The 19,451-nt window shown below is 36.9% G+C and overlaps 1 protein-coding gene across 1 annotated transcript in view; it reads right to left on the bottom strand.

Annotated features, from left to right (window-relative positions):
* The window catches only part of LOC139938023 (3'(2'),5'-bisphosphate nucleotidase 1-like), a 36,704-nt gene that overhangs the window by 4,486 nt on the left and 12,767 nt on the right, over positions 1–19,451 (bottom strand). The window contains exons 2-4 of the mRNA XM_071933380.1: positions 5,927–6,037; positions 4,941–5,048; positions 3,875–3,923 (exon numbers count right to left, since the gene is read on the bottom strand). Of these exons, the coding sequence (XP_071789481.1) occupies positions 3,875–3,923; positions 4,941–5,048; positions 5,927–6,037 (268 nt within the window). The remainder of the gene's footprint in view (positions 1–3,874; positions 3,924–4,940; positions 5,049–5,926; positions 6,038–19,451) is intronic.

The raw sequence follows: 19,451 nt of genomic DNA, 5'->3' as shown, positions 1-19,451 counted from the left end.
TAACAGCACTGGGTGTTTTAATAGGGTGGTTAGCACAATGGAAGAGATAGTGGTATAACTGCGTAGCACCATTACCCTTTTTGAGATATGGAGGACAATATAGGAGTGCACTGTGTAGAAAGTATCTTGATAAGTCATACACCGAGCGCATTGTACATGTACAAACTTTTGTTTCTTCCCATTTGGACTACTGCTATGGGTTACTGGCAGGTCTTCCAAATACATGTACTCATCTTGCTCCTCTACAAAGAATACAAATTCCGCTGCCAGATACATCACCCTTACGAAAAAATTTGAACACATAACACCCATCATTCGCTTTCTCCATTGGCTTCAAATTCACCAACGCATCCACTTCAAAATTCTTCTTCTTGTGTATAAAGCTGTTCATAATTAGGCTCCGGTATATCTCCAAGACCTTATAGCCCTTCGTTCTTCTCCACTTTCATCAGGTACCAGACACCTTCGTTCTTCTTCAGTCGCTCATTTCAAGCTTTCCCTGGGAACCCGCACCATGACACGCTATGGTGATCGGGCCTTTTCAGTCATAGCTCCAATACTTTGGAACACCACCGCCAGCAGTCCAGCATTCTCCTGAAGACGAGCAGAGTATACTGTTCGAAACGTCGAGACCCGACCGGCTCTTGTCAGAGCCAACACTCACCTTAAGAGATTTACACATGGTTGTACCCGCAAGTTTACTATTTATTTATAGTTTCCTCTTACTTTGGAACAAGCTACCCACCCACATTCGAGCAGCTCCTTCACTGGACATTTTTAAATCTCAAGTTAAAACCCATCTGTTTTGTCAATCTGGTTATAGCCAATCTGGTTATAGCGCTTAGAAACATCTGTATTTAGCACTCTATAAATGTTGTTATTATTATTACTATTATCACTGTTTGGTTCGGGTGTATAAAGACAAATGTACCCAAACCTAATAATAGTACCATAGTATTATGTTCGCCATATCTCAAATTTTGTTCATTGGCTGTGGTCAGTAATTGGTGGCTTCTCTGGTTGGTGGCTTGTCTGGGACATGATAGGGCTCCTTAACATCAAGAATGCAGCTTTCCAAAGGGATGCAATACTGGGAGTCCTGTAAAATTATGTAATGCACACACAACACCCAGCGTCGATTTCAGAAAGAGTTAAAGACTCGTCTTATCTTGAGATAGGAGAAGTTGCTAGTCCTAAGTTAGGACTATCTTTGTGAAATCCAGCCCATGACAATTTCTCTTCAAAGAGAAAGGAGGGGGGGGGGGCCTGCACAGTTATTCGTGGCTGTGCTGCCTAATGTGCCCTCTTCTAGTCTCTATTTTATGGGGCGCTCATTTGAAAATATCCAACTGGAATTTGCCCAATGAAAATAATTTAGTTGCCCCATTGCCCTGCGTACACATGCCACGAGTATGCACTTAATCAGTAATTTTGTGCACTACAATAATACACATACAATAGCCTTGGTTCAAAGATGATAGCGCCCTCTAGTGACGAGCGGTTTGTGGGGTGATAGCCAATTAGAGATCGTGATTAGGTTTTCCTGACTGTACAATTACTAGAGCATATTGGAACCAAGACTACACGTACAGCTGAGTTTTTTGAAAGTTTTGTTCAAATACATTCCACTTTTGACTTCAGTAAAAAGCTGCTCTTTCATCATGCTTGATTTATTTTCTGTAATGATGTCTTTTATACCTACTAAATTACTCATTAAGGGAAATTCAGGAATCAAGATGGCCTCTCGTTTATGGCTAAGTATGGCGACTAGAGGTTCAAGAGACACGTTCCCTTCGGTTTGGGTGTTTGGGCTTTGAAAGGATTTGTTATGAAACTAATACATTTGGAAAGGCATTTTAAAAGTAAAATATAATGATCCACACAAATATCCCTTGAAATTGTGCGGTTTTCCTTTTACCTTATGAATTAACACAGTCCACCACATTATGGTTCTACAAAAATGGAACGACATGTTAGTTCACAAAGTCAAAGGAAAGCCACATATCCTCAAGGGATCGTTGTATGACAAATTATATTCTACTTTTAAGACATCTTACATACATACCAACCATATTAATTTAATGACAATCGCTTTTATAGCCCAAGACGCCCAATTTGAAGGCAACCTTCCCTTTAATAAAATCTACTCTGAGAAACCAAAAGACCTTGGAAAGCTCGGCGTATATTATTATCTGATATTCATTTAGCAACCTTCAATACAGCAAATTAAAAATTGTTTGTTTCTTTACCCCGAGGCAAGAACTATTAATCATAACTATATGAAACTTTGATTGTCCAAAATTTAATGTGTTGTTGTGGCTGCATTGTGGCTTCCATATTTGACATTTTTCTAATTTACAACACAGGAAATGTACATCATTTATAAGAGAATGTTTTTTTGTTTTGTTTTTTTTCCCATTATCTAATTTTCGATGAACTCATTATGCAACCAATCAGCCAAATTCCGAGAGAAAAAATTGCTTCGTGTTTAGCCGGTGACATTATTTTTATTGAAGCAAAATTTTGTGATTTGTGAGGTCTTCAAGTACAAGTTGAAAACTCTTACCTGACAAAAAGGTTTAAGAGTAAGACCCAAATTTTAGAAAGTGTGTTGAAATAGCCCATAAGAGTTATAGAATCGAAGAGTTGAGCTGGGAACAGTACCCTCAACGCTAAAGATATAAATCAAAAAGCAGGATTTCTTATATGAAAATAGTTTTTTTAATGTTGGGCCAGTAATAAAAAAAAATTGTTTTAAGGTCTGAACTCTTTTAACAATTGGTCCTGTATGATTGTAAATAATTATTCATAAATACCTCAGACATTTCGCTATTCCTATTGGTAGAGAGCGTGTCATTAAGCTTGGGCGATATCGATTTATTTTATTCACGATATATCGCCGACAATATATCGCGATATTCGATATAATCGCGATTAATGAAGTTTGACATCATCAGTCTTCAAACTCCAAGTGAAAGTTGTAGAAGAGACAGTCATAGCTTAAGAGAGGTGTTCTAATGACCTATTCTTCTGGTTTTACTCCAAACCTATGGGGTGCAAGATGTCTCAGCTAGCAAATACATCGCGATATTTAATCGATATTGCGATACATCGCGATTATCGCGATTATCGCGATTATCGCGATATTTCGATTAAAATCAAATCCATCCGATATCGAAATCGTTTCCAAATTAATATCGCGATATTCGATAATATCGTGATATCGCCCAAGCTTACGCGTCATATGGGTGTGTATAAACCTTTGTTTACGACCAGTAAAAAGTGTTGAAACATGGGCATGACACGCGAGCTTGCACCTGTGCTTATAAGACAGTTTCTTCATTCCTATTGGTCGAGAGCAACGGCTGAAACAGTTGTGCCACATCACACGATACCCGCGACGTGCACAGCATTCCCTTATAAGGAGTTGTTTACCCGAGGGCCTTACCATTTCATAGCTGGAGGGGTGTTGTGTTGAAAGAAATCATTGAACAATTATAATTTTTGCATTTATTTTACTTTTTGACCAAAAAGTGTTGATGTTTTTTGACCGAAAAGGTATAATAAATGGGAATCAAAGTGTGTTGAATCGGTTTTCAACTAGTGGTTTAAACACGCCGAGGCCTGGTTTTTGATAATTGACCTCGACTTCGTCTCGGTAAAATTATCAAGAACCAGCTCTCGTTGGGATTAAACCACTATCTCGAGGCATGATTGTGTGGAAAATTATATTCTACTTTTAAAACATCTATCTAACCATATGCATTTCAGAACAAACGGTTCCAACGCTTTTTCTAAGACCAACTCGCCCCATCTAAGGCAACATGTCCTTTAAGCAGCGTTATGAAATTGGGCCCTAAATGATTCTTCTTACCCTGAGTATATTCTGTAGTTCCATCGACAGGATCCACCCACACAACAACCTGTTGACAAATCAATTCATGTAGATTTTAGTTGTTTGTAAATGAATCTTGTGAGAGAGATTATATTTTTGTTAACCCTGGCCATCTTAAAATGAATTGCTTCCCTTGGTGCCCCTTGAAATGTTGCAGTAGAAATTATAATTTTCCTAATAGCAGATGCCCCCAGACTGAGGAAAAACTGCCTTGCCCTTAGCAGAAGTATCAGGCCAGAACCGAATACTATTATTATTATCATACATTTCTCGTCATGAAACCAATGCCCCATAAGTAAAAATTCATCACTGTAGCTTGCAAGTGCTTGCTTACACCGGTGTGGCGGTTTCAGTCTTCCGCCGTGTTCCGTTTTCCGGGACTCAGTACGGCACTAACAATTGACTACTTTCGCTTGCTGTGCGCAGGCATCGCATCAATTGACTACTTTCGCTTGCTGTGCGCAGGCGTTGCTTGACGTAATGTTACCGCATTTGGTCATTCGGAAAACTGAACATGGCGGAAAGTTGAAACCGCCACACCGGGGTTAACCCTACTCTTCCCTGATAAGTGTTCTTGGTTCTTAGGAATGTCAATCCTAGCACACGGGACAAACCGGCTTAATGTCCGATCCAAAGGACAAAGGAGTTACAGTAATGCATCTTGCTCAAGGACACACGTGCCACAACAGGGACTGGAACCCATACTCTGCTGATCAGAAACACCAGAGCTTTGAGTCCAGTGCTTTAAGCCAATCCACCACGACACAATATAAGTTTTCTCGGTCAATTTCGACAAATGAGCAGTCAATTTAACCACCAAGCTATTCTATTTTGCCGAATGGCCGAATTCTGAATTTGAACGGCAATAACAACTGGAGAGGCAAAACATGAGCTTTAATTTGAACGCATGAAAATGAAATTGGCTGCTCATTTGTCGAATTTGACCAAGAAAACCAATAGTATTCAGATTACAATGATAAATAATAACTCTCAAATCTTTTTAGGGTTACGTTTATTGTAAACTGGGGAAATCTATAAGACGTACATCCTTAAGATCGATGTCTTGATATTGAGAAGGACACTGTACTCCAAGAACCTCCTCCGATTCACCCATCTCAACTTGCCTGTCCTCTATCCTCTCTTTCTCCAATTCCTTTAAAATAAACGTAAACATACAAACAATGAAACAACAAGGTTTTGAAACAGAACCCTTAAACTTGTGTGTCTTTTTCTTCTGATTTCACATCACTCAAAAATGTGTATAAGAAATGTTTCTTTCTACCATTCAAGGTGAGACAGAGACGTGTGGGGGAGGGGAGGGGGAAATTCATTATGATTTTAAAGATCTTAACATACAGCAATGAGATGGCAACACAAACCCTCCAAAACAGGAAATTGTATCATGCTAAAAGGAACGTTACAGACTTGGTAAGAAAAAAAGTCGTGAAGATCACAAATTTACAATAAAAATTACACCGTCTAATGATGATGACACATGTAGTAGAAAACATCCCTTGAAATATTTATGTCTGAAGTTTCATATTTGATGAGAAATAAGTAATCTGATTTTGCGTTTGGAGTTCATTGCTCAGTGAGCATTTTATTCACTTTTGTTTTGGCATTGATGCAATGCAAAATTTGTTATCGGTTTTTCACTATTCTCTCGTGACCCAGATGGCCGATCCATCTCACACTTCTACAGGTTTGTCAGTTTATGTATATGATTACACTGCCAGCAACTGTTTTGATAGCAAAACCAATTCTGTAATGTTCCTTTAATAAAAAAAACACATTACATTTAAAAAAAGCCTGTAAGCATAAAAAAAAAACTTGCTATGCAGAAAAAAACCTGCTTAACATAATCTGGTTACCAGCCAAAATTCTGTAAAGTTTTGTTGTTGCAACTGGGTCCCCGTTCATTTTTTGCTTAGCAAAGAAATTTCAGAGCATATTTTTCTGCTTAACAACTTTATGAAATTGTGGATTTGGGTTGGATGTAATTGGGCAAGGGGCATCAAGGGTTACTATTACCTCCTCTCCAATAACAGTGATTCCGGGGAACCTCGTAACCAGTGATGCCACGATGCAATGTTGGGCTCTCCTGTCTGCCTCCGTCTGAGGATCAAAGATACCCTCTCCTCCCTGAAAGACACACACAAATATAAAAACAAACATTAGCCATCATTTTATTTATCATTTTCTTTCAAGGTTATGCACCTGGATAAGACTTTTACATGATTAATTTTGGGAATTATTGTGGGTAGTGATTAGTTGCCGGTCGTAGGGATGTGACCAAGAGCTACGATTATCACAGCTTAATAGAGGTGGTATTGTGAAGTTTGCTGCAACAGTGTGGAAATCTCTCGAACAAGTTACATTAAGATTGGCCTCATATTTCTTATTGATCAAGTTTTGGGAAGTAAAGTAGGGTTGTGCATCTCAATTCTTTTCCTACAAAACTGGTGATTTCCTGTTAGCCATTTATACATTTCTAATGATTCAAATCCAGATTCCAATCCATATTGAGCAATGAAACTGATTTATGAGCAACCTGTAAAAGAAACAGATGTCAACAAACTTTGCAGGATTCAAAGTAGTACACAATTCTAAACCCAGTCTTGACATCACAAAACCTCAAACACATTACACCTGTGTGCTATTTTTACAGGGTACAAAGAAAAATAACGAGTTGTATAACAAATTGTAGGGGATTGAAAATGTTGTAATACACATTGTAGGGGATTAAGATTTAAAATATGGGATTAAAAATATTGTATCACAAATAATAGGGGATTAAGAATTAAGACACATTGAGACTGACTAAACTGACAATATGTCAATCATTCTCCCTGAGAAGTGTTTGGGGCTAACATTGTAAAGAAAGAGACAATCCCATTTTTGTTATTCTTTTACTTTTTGTTCACTGTCGGCTTTGTTTATATACATGAAGGGAATCTGTAAATGGATTTCAGCATGTTACGGTTAAAGGTCCCAACCCTAAAATGAAGCTTGCAAGCCAAGAAAACAACAATGAGCCAATCAATGGAGACAATCTCAACGACACCTATCATCTCTTATCCTGTTTCTACGAATCATGACATCAGATAATAGATGCAGGCGTTAAAGATTAGTGGTCTGTATCCATACAGCAATCACGAACACTGATCTTCATAACTAACACTGATTTCAATAAGAAAAAAACACCTTGAAAACGGCATAATAAAAGGCCCATGTCACATGAGGCAATTTACGGACAACCAGTTCCAGGCAATCTCTAAGAAGAAAGGGCATTCACATCTGAATGTTTACATATTTTTTAGAAGGATGTAAGACTTTGTTTTGGAAAATAACTAATGTGCTACCAAAGTGGTCCTGTGGCATGCACTGCAGTTGGTTGGCTCCATATTGACCCATTTCACCTGACGTCATCATCAGAATAATCTTGGATGCGCCATTTTGGTGGTCAATGTCAACGTGTGTTATTCAGTGAAGTGCGCATTTTTAGGTGACGCAGTGTTTACACGTAAACCTATTGACCACCAACATTGTTCGCGTGCAAGGGGTCAATAGTTGCTGTAAAAGTTGCCTTGTGTGACAAGGAGGCCATAAAGGCAGAAGTGGCGACAAAGTGCATCTGCATTTTTTTCTTGGCTTGTTGGTCATTGATCATTAATGTTAGGTTACATGTACGCAAGGTTAAAGTTCACACTACACAGACTGGATACTTGTACAAGCTCCATCTGCAAAATGTGTACATGATGTATACGGTTTTAACTACAACACATGGGGAGGGCCTTTGTAGTTTTATTATTATGAATGACACACACAAAGATTATACGCAATTCAAAAGCAAACAGATGGATCTACGATTTGAACTTCTGTTATTTGCGTCACAACGTCCTGGATGGTTTCTGAATTGTAAATATGTACATTCCAGGCATTTTGAAAAACGTTTTCGGGCAATAAATATTTACAGGAGCCATGAAAATGTAAATAATTTAAAACGAGTGATGACAAAAATGTCTTGAAAATTATTCCTCTAAACTGCTATGAGGTCATCCCCTTTTTATATCATACCTCTTATCATGGAAAAAAAATTCAAGTTTGCTCATCTGTGTAAATCTAAATGTGCATTATGTTACAAAATACTAAAATAAAAATCATGCCTACTTGAATGCTTCTCCTGCTTTTTACGATACTGGGGAAAAAGACCATCATGGTAAGATGAGAAGACGTAAAAAGTGTCTTCAGTTTCCTTCTGGAAGTGACTTTGTACTATGGAAAGTTTTAACTTTGAACCCTGGTGCGGTAACGCAAAACCCAAACTCAAAGAAAGCCGTTTCGATTGAAGATGGCAATCGCTTCCTACAAGGAAACTTTTGTGGCCAATCAGAAAGAAAATTATTAATTTCTGATTTATTTTTAGGCAGATTCTCGATGAAGGTACCACTTTTATGAACTTGGTCATTTTTTGTGAACATCAACAATATCAACAACATTTTTTTAATTACACGTCTTTGTCTCAACTATTTTAATACTCTATAAACCAAACTCAATATTTTCGATACTACCCCACTATCGCATCGTACTAACATCATCTTGATATCTTTCAGCACTACATATTTCTTGTCAGTACACTTTGTGTATCTTGATCCATTCCAAAGAGTTCGATTGATGACACTCAACAATCTTTTACACATGTGCTGAATACTGAACAAAGTAATTTAAAATACAATATCAAAGGACACAAATTTGAAATGTGACACTAACCATGACAAAACAGCATAACTTTTGTTCTGACAAAAAGAGTTACACATGAAGAGTGCAAGATCTGATACTTCACAAAGGCCACGATCAATTGTCCATAATCATTTCTTGTGTGCCCTTGGAATTGTCCCAGTACAATTTTGAATTTCCCACACTTGCCCATCCTCATGCAGTATCAGGCCTGGACAGTACACGGTATCAAGCACATGGAACACGCACCAAGAACACATACATCTATAAAAGCACTTCTCCAAGAAAAGAAGAAGAAACTAAATCAAAACCCAGTACTTCACTACACCATGCTTTGATAACTAACAAAATCAAAATAAAAACCTACAGTTCTTAAAGAACTTTCAAATACGGCCCTGACTCCGCACCAAGAACACATACATGAACGTGAATCTAACTAAGCACTTCTCCAAGAAAAGAAGAAGAAACTAAATCAAAACCCAGTACTTCACTACACCATGCTTTGATAACTAACCAAATAAAAATAAAAACCTACTATTCTTAAAGAATTTTCAAATACAGCCCTGACTATATTGGAATATATGAATACTACAAGGCAATCAAGGCTGTATGACAGGCGTCATGAAATGAGAGCTGGACAGGTGATGACGTACGCAGTGGCAATGGCAGGTTAACCGAGAGTCAGGACGATGAACTTGTGATATATCCAGCGTTAACTCACCACTGATTCATGGGCTATCACTGCCGCTATATACGTAGGGACGTTACGAACGCTGTATATGGCTTGCTGAATCTGATCAATTCTCATTATTCAAATGAGTAACCAATGGTACTCCGCTCGATGACGTTTTACAAACGAAAATTCCATTACTTTACAACTCATTATTAAGATATATATATATTATTATTTTTTTTTTTTTTATTATTATTATTTTTTTTTCCTATTTTGCATGCAAATTGAATTATTGAAATGCATCTGGTCATTTTTTTTTTTTTCTTTAAGAACGTGAACAGAAGTCAGTTTCTCTTTTTCTTGGTAGGGCCTAATGCAGCTTTCATCGCAACTCAAAGTTATTTTGTTTTAATAAATGCTGTTAGTTATAGTATTATTATTTTTAAAAATTCTTCTTCGTGAATGAAAATTGCCACACTACATGCATTTAGATGCCATGTAATGCTCAGGAAAGTAGAAATGAACATCATGAAACTGTTAGGGTGATAACTTCCTTCATTCCCGCCAAAATATTGTTTGTACAACAACAAATCAGCCGATTACAACCTAAGTCCATCTTTCTTCAAATATTGATATAACTGTATAAATATTCATAACATGACAAATGACCAGTTTTGATTTGTTTGAAGAGTAAATTACATTAAGTGGAGCAAATCTTGCCGTGACCTTTGTTTGGCTGCCATGTGATTTTCTTTTATAGCATCAAACTTGAGATTTTTTTTTATATTTTTTTTCCCTCAAATTTGAGATGGCTGTTTTTTATGTTTGGGTTACCCCAGCTCAAGAATAACGCAGGGAACTTAAAAGTCTGTCAATCATTTTGGTAAGTCAATGCCTTTTCAGCATTACAAAAAATATATTTACACTTAATATTTCCCCTCCTAAAATCTAAGCTTGCCCCAAATTTTGGCCCAGATTAACAGTGCTGCTGCTGTTGGTCTATAAATGCCCGCAAATAATACTTTCTATGGTCATACTGGTGTATCTACACATCATGTGGCACATCATGTACTGTCTCAACAAGGAACTACAAGCTCCAATTGTATTTGTAAAAAAAACACCTCATTCCTCAAGTCAATAAATAACTGTATACAGCATGAGGAAAAACCCAAAATACGTTTAATGCATTGGCACAAATTGCTTTTATAGTGTTCGTTTGACCCTTTAAGTTCATGTGTCTGCAACAATGAAACAGCCTTGGAGAACTACTCAATAATTCTGAAGACCCAGCATCGATGCTGCACTAACAAAAAATGTATTAGGCCTCGAACATACTTGACATCCAGAGCTCTATTCAATTTGCCATCTCTACTGTCAGGGGAATTTAATGTTCAATTATATGGCATGACGTAGTTAGATAGAACATTAAATGAAGGAATAACACCTTGGCAATGGCAGTGTAAACACTACTTTCAATATGCTACACATATCCATAAGACAACAGGCTGAAGGGGGGGTGTTGGCAACCAGACTACATCACACAGCAATACAGCATAATGAAGCTACTGGTACTAGACAATGATTCACATGAGTAATAAAGACGAACTCCTGTGACAGAGAGAGAGAGAAAGCTGCAAGGACTGATGCAACTCTACACTGCTGCCGCGCTAAAAATAGATGCTGCACTGAGGGTTATTTATAGATGCGCTATGAATAGAACTGAGATTGTTGAATGCTAGTCAATGGAGTGTTCTACTACACACAGTGGCACATGTGTCATTAATACAGCGTAAATGCTAGATTTTTTACCAAAATCATCAGGACAGCAATGTCTTTGAATGAAATTTATGTCAAATGTAGATGGGTGATAGTAAATAGGCCTTGAACAAAAAGGTTACTAAGCAGATTTTATTCTTGTATTTTCGGACGTAAAGACAGAAAAATGTCATGTACCAAATATAATGTGTAGTAAATTTAAGTTTTCTGGTCCTTATCTTGAGAAACATCTTGTACACTTATTTAAAAGACTTTGTGACAATTGCAACATTTTCAACTGTGTACTCCCTTAAGCTTAAATCCTGTGCAATATTATTTGTGTAACATTAACAACTAGACAACAGCTTTCAAGCCACACATACTATTGAACGAAAATGAACCATGTTTAGATTAGTATTAACTAAAGCTCCCACTGAATTGTTGTTTTTCTTTCTGATGTTTCTAATCTTAATAAGGAAATGAAATTATGCTCAGTTTAATTTATGTCTATTTATTTAAAAATAATAATTTTTAAATAATTTTAGTCAGATCTCACACACAAACAGACAGAGTCCAACAGATAAAACCTTTTGCAAAGCATCTAGTTCTTCTCCAATTCATTAGTTTTCCATGTGTCAATTTAAAAATGCTCAGTTTGAATTAATGTGGCCCATCCCTTGTTATTTACGCTGTCTACAAGATGTCGTATTTCTTTCTCACAATCCACCCTCCAAGACTAATATTATAATGAAAATAGTCTTATACACTGTCACACAACCCCCCAATGCCAAACCATACAGTACATATTTATTTTTAGATGCTCGATACGCAACAATAATAGCACCAAAGCAGACAAGTTTGCGTGGGTTGATGATATATGTGCATACTATGACCAAATATAGCATAAACTTGGAGATGAAAAGGGTTCTACTCAAAGGGGAAAACCTTTGGGAGAGTAGCTGGCCTTGGTCAGTGGTTGCTAAAGAGCCATGAGACGGGGTTGTTATTTAAAAAGAAAAATCACAAGCAATTTTCTTGTGGGTTTCTTTCTCCATTTTTTAAATGCACAAAAAGATTGTAAGGTTATTTATTAAGATTTGAGATGTAAAGTTTCTGTCCTTTACCGGAGAAAAGGTCCTTCCTTTTAAAGGGAAGGTACACGTTTGGTAATTGTCAAAGACCAGTCTTATCACTTGGTGTATCCCAACATAAGCATAAAACATAACAAGCCTGTGAAATTTTTAGCTAAATTGGTCATCAAAGTTGCGAGAAAATGATGAGAGAAAAAACGCCCTTGTTGGCAGATTTGTAAATGTATGCTCTTAGACAGGAATAAAAGACTTCTGGCTAGAAGTCTTTTATTATTTTAGTGAGAAATTACCTCTTTCTCAAAATCTATGCTACTTCATAAGGAAGCCGTTTCTAACAATGTTTTATACTAAAAACAGCTCTACAATGCTCGTTTACCAAGTCAGTTTTTAAGTTAATATTTGTTTTGAGTAATTACCAAACTAGTACGTTCCCTTTAAGACTTATTAATCTATAAATATTTATCTTTTTACAATGACAAATGATTTGGTGGCAACTTTTTGACCTTTGATTTCATTATAGTTACTTATACCAAAATACCAGCCAAAGTCTAATAAAAAAAGAAGATTGATACAGACAAAATAAATACTCAGAATATTAATTGCAAACCTGCTTTGATGAAATTTAAAACTAACAATTTCTCATATAAACAATATGTTTTGTTTAAATTGAGTAGATTCCGAGCTTGACTTCCATTTTTAACTCCCGACCAGGAGACTTTCATAAATGGAAATTTTAGTTTGATGCTTGGTCTTAACTCCTCACAGGTTGCATCTTAAGAGTAACAAATAATTACACGGTCTTGTGCTCCATTCAGTGTGACCATGACCCCTTTAGAAGTGTCTTTAGCCTTTCATTCCAAAAACTTATCAAAATCATATAAAAAAAAAATTGCTTGTTTCATCCCTCCTTTTTAAATTTCCACAAGTGAGATTTTTTGTTTTCTCTCCAATGAGTAAATAACACCAATTTAACTGCTTGCATTCACCAAGCATGTTCCCCCCCCCCTCTTTCCCCCCCCCCCCCCCCCGGAATAAAAAAAACCCAGGATATTACCCCAGGCCTAGAATGACACGCAGGTCACAGCCTCGGTTGCCCATGGTCTCGGTGCCCTTCAAAAGTTACCCATTGACTTAAAGATTTCCTAATAGAAGTGCCCTTTGCAAATGGAAACGGCCTTGCCCTTTCAGTATGTTCAAAAATGAAATTCAAGGCCTGGCACCCGGACTACTTCAAAAGAAATTAAAGGTTTGGCAGGGGCGGCCCACGGATGAGCACCACGCTACTAGGTAGTCTTGACTCCAAGTGAGTACTATTGGTCACGTTTTCTTGAGACATCACTGCAACAACTGAGGGTGATGAATTAACAGTCAGTTTACGCTTCTTGCCGTGCCAAGTGTTTTTCCACTTTCTACAGTAAGTGTTAAAAGTTTTTTGGATGTGTTTTTTAATTAAATGGGTGCACTTTCGCCAGTCGGGCGAGGATGCTATGCAACTTTTACATTCACAAGGCTCTGTCATCACAATACTTTGTTCATTACATTATAATTAATTACATTATTACGTATAATAATAATATACTGTACTTATATATTTTATAGTACCTCACACAAATGTCCTTTACCCCCAAAAAATTATCAATTAATTAAAGAAGTGCATTACTCACATTTTTATTTCCTGAAAATTACAACGCGATTTCTTTTCCTTGTCTATCAATTCTTCAGTACATGTAAACAGAAATAAAAATGTATTGCATGCACCATCAGCAGAAAAATATTGTAGTTGCAAAAAAAAAAAAAAAAACTGTGAGCTAACCGTACACAGAATTGAAAAAAATATCAGCATTATGGTAAAGATACTGTCTCTGTAGTCACTGTTACATACAGTATGATGTTGAATTGCTGCCCAATGAAAATAAATATGTACTGCTATTAACCACTTGAAAGCGCATGAGTGAATTAAGTATCTGATTATCTCAGTACAGCCTCTTCAGCGACTAAGGAATATGGGCACACTGTGCATCTCTGTACACAGTGACAAAAAATCATACACTAAGGTACTTTAACACAGCTTGTTTTTAAAAACATGATGTGTATGCATACCCTGCAAAGACAATCACAACGAGATAATATATAGTGGAGGAGGGTTTATGTTTCCTTCAATTAAATGCCTCTTAATGGTGCCTAACCTATTTAACTGTATATGGTTCGCTATTCTCATCAGATTCAGTTTATGCGAAACTGCATTCTGCTACAGCCAGAGTGTACCAGTCTAGTGTGGCAGCACATGTTGACGGTGAACATTTTCGAATTAGATGTTGATAAATAAAAAATTCATGCATCAGGCAGAGACATTGTGTGGCATAATATATTTAGAATGTCACAACGTAATTCATAATCTGCAAAGATGAACCGAAAGCAAATTATATTTATATCATGCAAATGATACATGAACACACTGGCAGCAAAAAGATTTGAGTAGCTAACCACTCCTTCTTGATAAGAGCACGATGTACATTCATCATCTGCAAACCCACGTTATTTCCGATTTATCTGTATCTGTCTCTCCCCCCAAAAATGAGGTACATACATGTATGCCTGAATATTGGACAAAAGATTCCCGCCCAAACTTGTCATGGGATTCAATTGCAGAAATCACATTTTAAGACTCTTTTAAAAACCGGAGCTGGAAAGAGCACAAAATAAAATGGATGCAATTAATGACCATGCCCGGGGCGATGTCTTCCACACCACATTCACAAACCAGATTCCGATCCCAAGATCTATTTTTGACTATTATTATCTCTCCCGTTCTTATTTTAGCCGTAATTCTAGAGCCCTGGTGTTATTCCTAGCCATTGACGTCACACAGTCGCTGTTGCCCTAGCAACAAGCAATACTTGTCATCCAGAGGAGCTCCCATGCCTAATGATCGACACTCGGAACGCTGGAAATATTTAAGGGGGAATATATGTGGTTGTGTATGTGTGTGTGTACGTACATGAACGTGTGGTCCAGGGATGCTTAAAGCCTTGCAATATTACTGCATTGAGATCTTGCAGGGAAAAACAAAATACAGACTCCAAAGAATTACTGCATTTGCACTCGTTTTATCAATTACACCACGTTATATAATGCATGTAGCGTTGAAACATGCACACTGATGCAGAGCCCAAATAATTCTTAGCACTGAATTTGAAGTAGAAATTTAATCCAAAATGAACAATATGTCAGTCTGTAATGAGTGTAATTATTTTATTGCCTTGACTTGACATGCACTCTAAATCCTCTACTTCATGACAATAGTTTAAGCTAAGCTGAAGGACTTGTTCCCAGCGCACTATCCCGTCATTATATGATACTTGACATTGGGATCAACTAGAATCAGAATTATGATCATAGTCATAATCATATTCATCTCAAAATCTGTGTCTGTCTCTAAAAGAGCATAATTTACTTATCTATAATAAACTTTAAGCTCTCTTTAACTCACCAACCCCTTTTCTCAGCTAGCCCATTTTCATAGAGCTGCTTAAAGCAAAACAAAATCATGCTCCAGACCAGCATACGGGTAGTGAAAACACCATGTCACAAGTACATTCTGTGCATGGTGTCCTGCTTATTTTTGCTACACGGAAAATAATAAGCAACATATTTTGCTAAAGCAGCTCTATGAAATTGTGGGCCCTCTGATCTAAAATTTTCATCAAATGTTTGCCCAATAGCTGTGGTCAAGATGTATTACATTAATTTGTTCTTTTGTTTATGAAAACAAGGTGAGAATAACAAAAGGGCGTTTTCTAAATTGTCTAATATTTGTGGGAGCAAACTAATTTTTTTTTTCTGAGGATGTTTTATACAGTCTGTAAAAAACAATTTCAAAAATCTTTTGCAAAATAAATAATTAATCACCCATCTATTCGGCAAAAAAAAAAAATATTATTGCTTTATTCTAGCCTTCGAGAAAGACTCTAATAGGGTCAAAACATTGCTCTATTAACTAGTTACCATTTCTACCATACATTGTACATGTAGATCCTTTTGGTTGGTAAGCAGCTCAGCTAATTCTACTTTCTCAAAAGTCTCCATACTCAAGAGCAAATCTTGCCTTAAAGGCAGTGGACACTATTGGTAATTGTCAAAGACTAGTCTTCCCACTTGGTGTATCTCGACATATGCATAAAATAACAAACCTGTGAAAATTTGAGCTCAATCGGTCGTCGAATTTGCGAGATAATAATGAAAGAAAAAAACACTCCTGTCACACGAAGTTGTGTGCTTTCTGATGCTTGATTTCGAGACCTCAAATTCTAAACTTGAGGTCTTGAAATCAAATTAGTGGAAAATTACTTCTTTCTCAAAAACTATGTCACTTCAGAGGGAGCTGTTTCTCACAATGTTTTGTACCATCCATCTCTCCCCATTACTCGTAGTCAAGAAAGGTTTTATGATGATAAATATTTTGAGTAATTACCAATAGTGTCCACTGCCTTTAAGTGATGCATATCAGAAAACTCCAGATAACTAACAATAAACAACGCTTTCTTTTGCTTTCTACTTTTAACTTGAGGGTGTTCTCTAAATCAACACTCATGTTGTGCACTATTTGTAATTTGTGCTCTATATACGTAAATAGTGCTGAGCTGTGTTGCACATTACGCATGTAACACGCCCATTGGGACCAAACCTCACATGGACTCGGCAATCCGCTCGCAAACGAAAGTCCCAAGCAGTACATTTTGCCAACAACATGAGCTCTCTGTGGGAAATATTTTGATCAACGTTCTCTTGGTGCATATGAAACCAATCAGGATTCAATAGTAAATTTAAAAAATTTATATTCAAAATATTTTTGGAAGGAATTTGGAAAACAAGTTAAAAATATTTACATGAGCTCTGACTAAGAAGTAAGATAAATCCAGGCACCTCTGATCAGCAAAACAACTGCCTGTGCAACACAACATTAAAGTTGAATTGTATTTTGCAAATGACATCCTTGCTTAAAATGCACAGTAAAAATTTTAAAGAAATGTTAAGCTGTTAGGTTTGGAATTTATTTTTGTTTTGTTTCCAAAAAAGCTTTGTATTGCTTTAGATTGTTATTGGAGGCCTATAAGATTATCTGGCAATTTTTTTTATTTTTTTTAATCAGCAAAAATTACTTGTGCTCAAACAGAATGGGGGGGGGGGGCTCTTTTACCACATCCCATTCATGAATCAGCCGTGTGATTATTGATACGGAAAAGATGTAATCAGTTCGATTCTCCAAACCCTAATCAGAACATGGGAGGCAAGAGAGACTTTGCGAGATAAAAAAAAAAACTCTGAGCTTTTGTCATTCTCCAACAACGGTGGTGTCTCATTTCATCAATTCCTTTTTTTCTTTTTTCTTTTTTATCTTCTCTCCCTCCAGGGGCCTTCACACCATTGTTGTAAAACACTGACGTCATCGCCTGAGCATTCCTGAAGGGACTACTGCTAAATCGGATAAGGAGGCAGTCTTTATGGGTCAACGAAGGAACAGGGTCTCCTTTCTCCATCAGACGTTGGGACTCTCCGCTCCGTCCGTGAGAGTAATAGACAAACTTTGCGCATGTAGCAACTATGACGTAGGCAACAGTGGAGTGTCTGACCATATATGGAGAAATCTGTTTTGATTTTGATCAGGCTGGAGTTTCATTGAACCAGGGCTCTCTCTCTCTCTTGCTCTATGGATGCATTAAGGCAGCCGGACAGATCTTATGCCCACCAGCACTCACAGAGAATGACTATGGGACTCAATCAAACCCATTCACAAAATCCCTTCACGTGTCTCCTTTTTAGTTTGGACCTAATGATATTCATATAATTGTCACTTTCTCTCAGTTTGTCCTTATTATCGATTTTCCTTTTAGACTGAAATATATTGAAGGATGCAAAGTGTACAATGATTTTGTGTTCCCTTTCAAATAGCAGTTTAAGTTTTGGCCAAACATGTTGTCATTCTCACTATGTTCAATAGATAATAATAAAGTTTTTTTATTTATTTATTTATCCGATGTAAAAAATTCATTAAATTAACATAAACTATTGTGGTCTTTAGAGTAAAATGTATAAAAGAGTTGGAATAAATTCCTTAAGCGGTTGTTTAACAAATGGCAGGGTCATGGGCTTGTAGTATTTGGCTCGGTCCTTTATCACATGGCCACAACCCAATCAGGGTTGTAAATGGTCCTATAAGACCGTATCACTACTCTTTCCCTTTTATAAATGCCCTTGCTAATAAACTTAGTAATACTAAGCCTGCCCTCATTCACTAATTAATTACTTTTTTCCCCCACCTCTTCCCACCCTTGATATTGACCTTTGTGTTTCCATCTTCTTGTGGTCAAGCCAGTCCCTTCCTTTCAACCCCCGCCCCATTGTCCCCCTATTAATTGTTTACCCCTTGCTTTTTTCTGCATGCTTTCTAACCCCATTCATATTTCCACTTCACTGCTTATTTTTCACTCAGTTACCTGTTCATGTTTGTTGTGTTGTCATTTGGCCTTCGAGAAAGACTCTGCTAGGATCGAAACATAAGGCCATTAACTATTTTTTTGCATTTATACCATCAGTCCATTTGGTTGATAAGTTGTTTGCAACAGCTAATTTTATTTTCTCAAGCTTAGTAATATGCGTAAAAATGTAAAACTTTTCTGTTTTGTAGGCTCACATTTTTAAATCTCATTACATTCTCAGGCAGCTATCAGTTGCATGGATTCTGACTGGCCCCCCTGTACAAAGATATTGTCTCAAAGTTGGTAGAGCACCAACATGTTAAACTTAAGCTCTTTGGTTCAAATGCTGCTCTAGTAAACTGTTCTTTATTCAACCCCCAAATCATTTAACATTTCGAAAGTCAGTTTCCCTCATTGTTTATTATAAAATAAAACCTAGTCATCTAAGAAATGCAGACTGCAGATGAGTGCATTTTGCATAATGATTATTATAGAAACTGTCATCAATATTGCGGGCGGCCCATTCTCAACTCAATTTTTCCTCAGGTAAACATTTTGTTGTTGTGTAACAACACAAAAAAAAGACAATAACAATAAAGATGACTTTGAAGAGTCAGAGAGTTTGCGAAGCAGTATTCTTTGAGGTGTGAACAATTGTCAGGAAGGCCCGTAAATCAACAGAGAAATTTGACAGCACTTATGTACAATTTGTACGCTCCACGTCAGGCTACGACGGTGAAAACAATGCAACATGCTGCGTAGGTATTGTGAAACAACAGCACAGGGTTAAGCAGTGCATACAAAAAATGGCAGATGTTTCAAAC

This window comes from Asterias amurensis, chromosome 1 (assembly GCF_032118995.1).
Source record: "Asterias amurensis chromosome 1, ASM3211899v1".
NCBI classification, from domain to species: domain Eukaryota; kingdom Metazoa; phylum Echinodermata; class Asteroidea; order Forcipulatida; family Asteriidae; genus Asterias; species Asterias amurensis.
Note: the sequence above shows the minus strand (reverse complement) of the source record. Positions and strands in the feature narration are given on the sequence as shown.